Source organism: Gossypium hirsutum, chromosome A05 (genome assembly GCF_007990345.1).
Source record: "Gossypium hirsutum isolate 1008001.06 chromosome A05, Gossypium_hirsutum_v2.1, whole genome shotgun sequence".
NCBI lineage: Eukaryota > Viridiplantae > Streptophyta > Magnoliopsida > Malvales > Malvaceae > Gossypium > Gossypium hirsutum.
The window spans coordinates 31,649,387-31,659,611 of NC_053428.1; the positions used below are offsets into that span (position 1 = coordinate 31,649,387).

At 32.8% G+C, this 10,225-nt stretch overlaps 1 protein-coding gene across 1 annotated transcript; it reads left to right on the forward strand.

The window, feature by feature from the left end:
- Window positions 1–1,457: 1,457 nt before the first annotated feature.
- Window positions 1,458–6,192, forward strand: LOC107957501 (receptor protein-tyrosine kinase CEPR2). Its single transcript, XM_016893023.2, has 3 exons — window positions 1,458–2,222; window positions 2,831–5,525; window positions 5,643–6,192. Exons 2-3 carry the CDS (start codon window positions 2,963–2,965, stop codon window positions 6,011–6,013), a joined length of 2,934 nt encoding a protein of 977 aa, XP_016748512.2. The 5' UTR covers window positions 1,458–2,222; window positions 2,831–2,962; the 3' UTR covers window positions 6,014–6,192.
- The last annotated feature ends 4,033 nt before the right edge of the window (window positions 6,193–10,225 follow it).

Genomic DNA, 10,225 nt, shown 5'->3' on the forward strand with positions numbered 1-10,225 from the left:
TTTAATAAAATGTCATTAACTTTGAATTTATTATTTCATTTTTTATGAAGTTGTGGAGTAAAGTCGAGAAAGTCTAGAAAAAAAAATAAAAAAAATATGGGCCCTCAAATAATAATAAACAGTACAAGAGTTTAGATATTTTTATTTTATTTTGGGATTTATTTAAAAAGATGATATTTTTATTTTTTACTTTCTCCTCTATTATCTTTTATTCTAAATTATTGAATGTAACTAGAATTAAGATTTTATTTCTTATATAATATATATGCGTGGGGAAGGGTGCGCCTCTGTAGTACGAAATCAGAAATGAATTCCAATTCAACTTTTCCTTTCTTTCGTTTTCAGTTCTGTTTCACCACTGCATTCTTGCGCCTTGCTCATCCAATAAACTTTAATCTTGGGAATAGCTCAACCCCAATCCAGTGGATGGACAATTTGAGGAGAGCCATGAAATTAGAAGCCGCAATTCAAAATCTTCATTCTGTTTTTTTTTGTTATTTTTTCGGTTAAGAAAATAGATACTATCATCTCATAAAACTATATTGACACTGAATTTTTGTTAATTCAGTGTTGATAAATATACAGATGAAAATACTGAATTAATCGTCTGTTATATTTAATTTACCAAAAAGTACATTGATATGTTCAATTAAGTAGTTGGTTAGATCCATAAAAAAAAAATGGCAATCAAATCTAAACGATCCACACGATTGAGGTTGTTGGTTCAAGTTAGACACTTCTAGTTCACAAGTCTATCATAGGGTTAGTGATATGAGGCTTTACCGATCAATATAACTAATTTATTGGTTCAAGTGGAAGACTTGTTATTAAGGATTGGTTTGAAACCGGAGCTAAGCGCGTAGCCAATTAAAACAATCTTTGTGGAATTGACTTTACTCCTTATATTTAAGGATCAGGTGTAAGAATATTATTTTTGGTGGATTCAACATCCATCAAGAATTAACATTGGAGAAATTAATTTGTAGACCCTCTCCACCACATCATTCATGGTCTTTTTTCAATTATTTAATGACATTAACAAATTTTTTCATGTCATTGACACATAATTTTAGTAATTTTGTTATCCTGAATCTTGAAACTCAAATCCCAAACCTTGAATCCTACATAATGAACGGGTTCAAGGTTTAGATCATATTTAAGTTCGAATTTAAGGTTCAGGATTTGAGTTTGAGTTCAAGGTAAAAAAATTACCCAGATTATATGTCAATGATATCTAAAAAATATTAAAATATCATTAACTAATTGAAAAGAATAAAAATAATGTGGTGGGAAGAGTCCATAATTTATCGTCATTATTTTTTAATATTTTTTATTATGATAATTCCAATACAAATTGGGGGTGGGATTCTTAATACTTTAATTTGCCATAATTATTTACTCAGGGGGAGTTAATTAAGGAGCATTAAGGTTGTTTGTTGGTGTTTTCGGTGTCAAATGAGACTTGATCAACTATCATTCACACGTTACCGTTCCACAATCCTATATTCTATCCCTTTTCAGATATTCTTGTTTTATTTCAATTTTATAAATTATTTTCTTAATTAAAAATTTCAGCTTGAAGTCCTTTGTCACGCATCCAAGAAACTTCAAATTCTTCCATTAATCCTAAGGATCTTTCTTCTTCTAATTGAGTTCTGGTTACTAAAATTTCCAAAAGAAAATTTCATCTTTACTTAGCACAAGAAGTAAAATCCAAGCGACTACTTGGAGTTAAATTTGTTTGGGCTGCATCATATATATAAATATTATTTCTATTATTAAATCTTATGTTTTAGAGGGGCTTCCACCTACACCATTTCCCAAATCTAAATCTCAAATCATGTACGCATCATCGATACAATGAATGATGTTCGCCTTTCTGCCCCACTAACCCAATCTTCTTCTCGTAGCATTTTGTCTGTTTATTCACCCTCAAACTATTATCATTCCACTGGGTTTTTATTTACTACTATTATTCCCCTTTTTACTCTGATTTATTCTCAGTTTCTTAGGGAAAAACTGAGTTTCAGTGACAGTGTCAAAAAGGGAAAAAGAAGTGACATTTTGGAGAAAAGTAACGCTTTTAGATAGTCAAACTTAAAAGACCAGCCTTTTTCCTTTTCTGGGAAACTGAGTTATTTTCTTGGGGAGCTAAGCTCAACATTCTCAGTGGCCAAACAACGAAACGAGAAATTTTGGATTTCACCCTGAATTTTCTATCGGTACGTTACCCCAATTTGTTCTTATGTTTGAAGATGAAAAAGATTGGTTGTTATGGATTATTTTCTTCATATTTTGCGTTGAAAAAGTTTTGTTTATGATTAGTGCTTTAATCCATTGAATAATAGCTCTAAAGGACCTAAAAGTTAGATTTGAGTCTTAACATTCCAGACTTTCCGACCTTAAAAAAAGGGCTGCTTTTTAATATATTTCAAAGAAATTTATCATAATTTCAACTAATTCAAGAATCCTCTTTTTTTTAATCATTTCTTTGCTTTACTTAGTGAACAAATGAAAATCCATTCTAACAAAAGAATATGTGTAATAATGAGTAACTTCAAAGCCTGCTTAAGTCTCTAATATTCTTTCCTGTAATAATAATTATTAATAATTAATTATGATACCGATAGTAATCCACAGCTACAAACAAAATTGACGTCTCAACGTCACATCCGTTCTCTCTCTCTCTCTCTTTATCAGCAAAATTTGAACCTACTTCACTCACAGATTGTTTATTTGTATTAATGTTTTATGTTTATTTTAATGTTTGTCTGAATAAAATAATAATTCAGTATTTTTGTTCATGTAATTGTTTGTCTTTCTCTTTCAGCTTTTGCCACTTGCCCAGGACGGTATTGGAATTATCGGCATATGTCAATAATTCAGCTTCCAAATTCTAATTTTTCAAAATGCTTTTAAGATCCTGGGTTTGGTATTATTAATTTATCATCAAGAATCAACAATGGCTCAACACCCACTTTTCTTCTCCCTTCGATCTCTTTCCCTTGTTTCAATCTTGTTTTTAGTTGTTTTCCCGCCTTCTTTGTCACTCACCATTGAAACCCAAGCTCTTCTCGACTTCAAAAACATGCTGAAAGACCCTTTGAACGTGTTGGATTCCTGGAAAGAATCGGAATCTCCATGCGAATTCTTCGGAGTTAGCTGCGATCCGGTTTCAGGCAATGTGATCGAGATTTCACTTGCGAACAAATCCCTGTCTGGCGAAATTTCACCTTCCATTTCAACACTTGGAAATCTTAAAACCATTTATTTGCCTCAAAATTTAATTTCTGGGAAGCTTCCTCCTCAGCTAAACCATTGTTCCAATCTCAGGGTTTTGAATCTTTCCTGGAATGGAATGATTGGAACCATACCAGATCTTTCTGGGCTTCAAAACTTGAAGGTTCTTGATTTATCGGTTAACTTCTTTTCAGGCAGGTTCCCAAATTGGGTCGGGAACTTAACAGGTCTGGCTTATCTTGGTTTAGCCAGTAACCATTACGATGAAGGTGAAATTCCAGAGAGTATTGGGAACTTGAAGAACTTGACTTGGCTATTTCTTGCTAGGTCCAATCTTAGAGGACAGATTCCAGAGTCCATTTTTGACTTGAATGCTTTACAGACGTTGGATATTTCAAGGAACAAGATTTCTGGGGATTTTCCGAGTTCGATTTCCAAATTGAAGAACCTTACCAAGATTGAGTTATTTTTCAACAACTTTACTGGCGAGTTGCCACCAGGGATTGCTGATCTTTCTCTGTTGCGGGAAATCGACATCTCGTCGAATCAGATGCACGGGAGATTGCCGGAAAAGATGGGAAATCTGAAGAATTTGGTGGTCTTTCAATGTTATAATAACAAATTTTCTGGAGAAGTCCCTGCAGGTTTTGGTGATATGCGTAATCTTATAGGCTTCTCTGTTTATAGAAACAATTTTTCCGGGGTATTTCCTGCAAATTTTGGTCGATTCTCACCGCTGGACAGCATTGACATATCGGAGAATCAATTTTCAGGTGAATTTCCCAGGTTCTTGTGTGAAAACAGGAAACTAAGGCTGTTATTGGCTCTTGACAACAACTTTTCAGGAGAGTTTCCTGATTCGTATGTCTATTGCAAATCACTGGAAAGGTCGAGGATCAATAAGAATCATCTTTCTGGGAAAATTCCTGATGGGGTTTGGGCACTTCCACATGCAACCATGATTGATTTTGGTGATAATGACTTTGAGGGAGAGATATCCCCCATGATTGTATTTTCCATTAGCTTAAATCAGTTGGTTTTGAAGAACAATAGGTTTTCAGGTAATGTCCCATCAGTACTTGGCAAGTTGGCAAACCTAGAGAGGCTTCTTTTGAATAATAATAGCTTTTCTGGCAATCTACCAGCTGAAATTGGTGCTTTGAAGCAGTTATCTTCCTTGCATCTTGAGCAAAATTCACTGACTGGATTGATACCAGTGGAAATAAGCGACTGTTTTAGGCTGGTGGACTTGAATCTTGCTGATAATGGTTTCAGTGGTAATATCCCATCAACAGTTTCATTGATGAGCTCTTTGAATTCTTTGAATCTTTCTGGAAACCAACTTACAGGTCCAATTCCAAAGAATCTAGAAAATTTGAGGCTAAGTTCCATTGATTTATCTCGGAACCAGTTGTCTGGAAATGTTCCTTCTGATCTTTTGACTATAGGTGGAGATGAAGCATTTGTCGGGAACGGACTTTGCATTGACCAATATTCGAAAACGCTTGTGAAGGATACTTTGTTGAATGTCTGCAAGGAAGGGCAAGGGAAAAAGAGGGTGTTGGGGGGTAAATTGGTTGTTTTCATTATCATGGCAGTAGCTTTGCTGCTTGTTTTAGCTGGCCTGCTGCTTGTGAGTTACAAGAACTTCAAGCTTGGTGAATCTGATGTCGAAAACGGTTTGGAAGGTGAGAAGGGAGTGAATTCAAAATGGAAACTTGCATCTTTTCACCACATGGATATTGATCCAGATGAAATATGTAACCTGGAGGAAGAAAATCTGATCGGCAGTGGCGGTACCGGACGAGTTTATCGGCTGGATTTGAAGGAAAAGGGTAATGTGGTAGCTGTAAAACAACTATGGAAGGGGAATGGAATGAAGGTTTTGGCAGCAGAAATGGACATTTTGGGGCAAATCAGGCATAGAAACATACTTAAACTCTATGCTTGCTTAATGAGAGGAGGATTGAACTATTTGGTATTCGAATACATGTCGAACGGGAATCTGTTTCAAGCACTTAGACGTGAGAACAAAGGTGGAAAGCCAGAATTGAACTGGTACCAAAGATACAAAATTGCGTTAGGAGCTGCTAAAGGAATCTCGTATCTGCATCATGATTGTTCCCCTCCTATCATTCATAGGGATATAAAATCATGCAATATTTTACTTGACGACAACTATGAGCCAAAAATTGCTGATTTTGGTGTTGCAAAGATTGCTGAAAAATCTCTCGAGGGATCTGAGTACAGCAGTTTTGCTGGCACCCATGGTTATATTGCTCCTGGTGAGTTTCAAAACACCTCTCTTTTTAGCAATATTCTGAGTTTGCATAGACATAGTTCACATATTTCTGATATATATGTGTGTATCTAATGTTAAACTGTATGATTTTCATTGGCAGAGCTGGCATATACTCTAAAAGTCACAGAAAAGAGTGATGTGTATAGTTTCGGAGTGGTACTATTAGAATTAGTTACTGGTAAAGCATCAATTGAAGAGGAGTATGGTGAAGGGAAAGATATAGTTTATTGGGTTTTAACTCATCTCGGTGATGGTGGAAATGTCGTCAAGGTTCTAGACGATCGGGTGGCCGTTGAAACTGTTCAAGATGACATGATTAAGGTGTTGAAGATTGGCATCCTCTGCGCAGCCAAGCTTCCCAATTTGCGCCCTACAATGAGGGAAGTGGTTAATATGCTCATGGATGCTGAAACTTGCACTTCCATTTCTGCAGATATCAAATCAGACAAAACTGGTAACAGTTTTCTCTAGTTGTTTATTTATATATATTATATATATATAATGTTTGTACAGACATCTATCAAGGGTTACTCTAATGGGTTAAAATTGGATAAATATATAAAAACTCTTGTATTGAGAATTAATCAGGTTGTAGTTGTTGAAGCAGTTAAAGGCTTAAAGCTTTGCCTCCCTTGATGGGGTTTCTGGAAGTGGAAACCATTTTTCTTAAAATCTGATGCAAGCTTGTTATTATTAGTTTTTTGGTAAAGGTGAATTTGACAATTTTTGTCAATTTAACTCTTCAAGTTGGATTTTTATTACGGTGTGATGTCGTGAGATTCATGTCATGTTACCATTTTAAAATTTTTAAAAATCTAAGAAAGTACAAAAAAGAATGTAAATTAAAATTATAAATTAAAAAAATCAAGTGATAATTAGACATTTATGTTATTAATTGAGAAAAGTTAAGTTTATAAACTAATATGAATAAAAAAATATTTAGAAATGAAAGAGAGAAAAGTTATAGAATCCAGGATTAAATGTTTTTCTTTTCATGAATGGTTGATTGGTGAATTGTAGTTTATTTTTTTCAAAATTAATTTGAGTTTGAATAACAATTGCATAAATAAAATAAAATAAAACAGTAAGTTTGAATTACTAATTTCTCACATTACCTTTTAATAATCTGTGTAAGTATGATAACTTATTTAATTTCAATTTTATCATTATTTTTAAATATATAAATATATTTATAAATATTGAATGAGATTCACTATTTTTTATAATATTTACGGATTTTTATTATATGTATGATTACTTTGAAATATTATATTTAAATTTTATTATATGTGCTGCTTTTATTTACAGATTTTATTGGAATATATTTTTATGAGTTGATTTTAGTTATAGAATTATAATTACATTTCTAGTGTCTAAAGAAATCAAATATGACGAATCTGTAGCAGGTAGACTTATTAAACTACTCTTAGCCACATTTGGGGCTATTTACCCAACTAACTATATATATATATATATATATGAATAATTTAATTTTAAAAACAATAACGGAAGTAACCTAAAATGAATGGTGTAGGACAGTGTCGATATTTCAAGAGCCAGCATTACGCCAATCATCCCTCATCATTACCTGTTGATTGCATAGGGGTTTAAAAAAAAATGGTGTCGGTGCTGTAATGGGCGATACCTGCATGTATTTTTTTCTCTTGTATTTTGTAAATACAGGTATTCTTCGGTTCAAATGTCGGCACTGCCAAAAATAAAATTAATTTTTTCGATTTTTTTGTGCCGACACCCATATTAGGTAATTTGTTATTGATCCCGTGTTTCCAATGGTTAGCACCCAAGTAAAAAATTTATTTTTTTATGGAGCTGCTTTAAAACTCATGGCTAGCATCTACCCCTTAATAGACCTACAGAATGCCGAGGATTAGTTATTGGGCTCGCTCCAATAGATACCTTAAGAAATAAAAAAAAATTTGTGCCGACTTTTTCTTTACTGGCACCAATAGGCTATATATACTAGCCATGGTTGCACTTTGGGTTCTGATAAAACAAGGAGTGGGAAAAAAATTATTGAGATTGTACTGCTGAAGAGAAAAAAATGGGTCGAGAGATTGAAAAAATGTTTTATCTGTTTGGGGAGTGTACCATCAACTGGAGATTTCTATTATGTATTGGTAGTAATGTGTTAACAAGGTTGAATTATATACTATCACGAGAACTAAAAAGGTTATGTTGTTAAGGAGCGAAAGTGTAAATTACAATTTACACAAGTAGGTGACAATCTTCACGAACCAAACCTTGTATCGCGAGAACCCTAAACTTGGGCCATGAGATTCTCGATGGAGTCATTTGAAACTCGGCTTAGTATTGTTTGGTCTGAAGCTCGAATGCAAAAAGTCATTGTGATTTCTGTGCAATTAATAATAAAATTAAGCAACACCGGTGTATTTGATTGAGGGCGGCCGAATCTAATCTTACTAAATGAACGATAGGCCTAATTTAAGAAGAAGATGAATTTGCTGGAGAAAATACTTTTCAAAATACATTAGTAAACTGTGTAGTTTGATTAATCCAAAATTAGTTAGTATTATTGCACTTGGAGAATTTTCACAAATTATGAAATTAGTTAGGTAAATTTTGTAAAAAAAAAAGACAATAGTAGAGGTTAATAAATTGTTGAGTAAATTTTAATGTAAATAATAGTAAGATAAAAATGAAAGGAGTTATTTTTAAGTTAGAAAAAAAATTATTGTCCATAAGTTCGTAAATTTTGTCCGTAGCCGAACTGATATAAAATCAAGAATAATAAAAGAAGTCATGATATAATGTTTTTAAAAATATGAAAAAGGTTAAAAAACTAATATAATACCAAATTTTGTTATTTTTTATAAATACGAAATATAATACTAAACAAATATTCAAGTAACGAAAAAGAATGTATTAAATGATGCTAAACAAATCTATTAATTGAATACAAAAATTTTGTTAGTGTTATATTTTTTTAAAAAAAAAGGAGAAAGGAAAAAAAAAAGAGTCTGAATGAACAGTAATCGTGTGATCGTCGAGTCACACTGGCATTAGGTGGCAGGTTGGTGCTGACGATCTACCGTCCGGCACCAGCATGCCACTTAATGCTGACGTGACCCAATGGTTACACAACTACTTTTTATCCAGACTTTTTTTTTCTCTTTTTTTCTTCTTCTTCTTTCTTCTCCACCATATGTCTCAATGGTCTCCTCCCCCACCCATCCACCACCATATTCCACCAGGCCAAAAAGCATTCACTGGAGGTTTTTTTTTTTGCATTTTTTTTGTAGTAAGATTAAAATTTTAAGGTAATTTAGCATGTTGTTAATTTGAATGATTTGTTCAATTATTTGTTGTTTTTTTGTATGGTAATTGATAATTTAATTGATATTTATGCAGAAATTGTAATGGGTTCTCTTATCCGAGCTACCAACCACACAACGCTTATGATAAAGGAGCCGATAAATGTGGCGTGAGTCAGTTTTAAAAAAAATCATATAATTTACTTTTTAAAAATGTTTTTGAAGTCGTACTCTTTAAAAAATAATCATTCATTAGTTGTGAAAATTAAACTTAAAAACATTAACAAATATCGATTTTATTATATGTACAGGATGAGTATCAGATCTTGAGAACTCAACTTCATGTTCCGATATATTTTCCTGACCATAGGATTATACCGTACTTGGATGCCGCCAAGTTTGGCACAACAGCATTCATTCAAATGTTTAAGGTCGGATTTAATATCTACCCTGGTGGAATGATGGCACCCAAAGACCCACGCATTCCATCTTCTGTGTGAGAGTGCACGACAACAAGATAGCCGACACCTAAAAAATCATATTTTTCGAACATGGGTGCCGACAAATGGAAGGCCAAGGCAAAATAAATTATATTTTTACTAGGATGCCAGCCATTAGAAACACGGGATCAAAAAAACAAAATTTTACTAACATGGGTGCCAGTCACCATAGTGCCATCACCAAAAATATAGAAAAAAAATTTTATTTTTTTACTAGTTGCTAACTACTAGAAACACGGGAATTAAAAAAAAAATTACCTGACATGGGTGTCAGCCAACACAGTACTGGTCACTATTCATGCTGTCATTGTTTTTAAAAATGAGTCATTCTTGTAAATATTTAATTTTTTTAAAATTAATTGAATAAAAACCCCACAATTTTTGGAATGTTTCTATTTCAACTAAATTAATTGAAATTTGAATAATGGAAAATATTGGAATAAATTATTCAATCCAAAGCGCAACCTAACATCCTACTGAACGCGGTTGAAAATTGAAACGGTTTAACAATGAACAAAAACGAGTGAGCATAAAAAATATTAAGAAAAGAAGGGCTAGCTTTGAAATAAAACAAAAAGTAGGAGGCTCATTCTGTCAAATGATATATAATTATCAAGTCTACGTTAAATCACTAATTAACATTCATCTCTTATATGTAGAAATATTAAATTATGTTAGAACAATTCGTCAAACGCATATATAATGATTTAACTACCAACTCTGCCAAACAAGACATTTATATAGAAAAACTCATGTAAGTATCCTTCCAAAATTAAATTTAAACAAAAAAAAATTATTAAATAATTTGTGAAAGGATTCAAATTTATAAAGATGTACTAAGCTTTACTCGACTTGAGCAGCCTAACCAGGTTATATATACGCAAGAGTTT

Bases quoted from the DNA above. Each gene is read 5' to 3' on its own strand.
- LOC107957501 (XM_016893023.2), top strand. From the start codon at position 2,963: ATGGCTCAACACCCACTTTTCTTCTCCCTTCGATCTCTTTCCCTTGTT. The intron at 5,526-5,642 runs GTGAGTTTCAAA...TTTCATTGGCAG, and splicing joins CCATGGTTATATTGCTCCTG to AGCTGGCATATACTCTAAAA.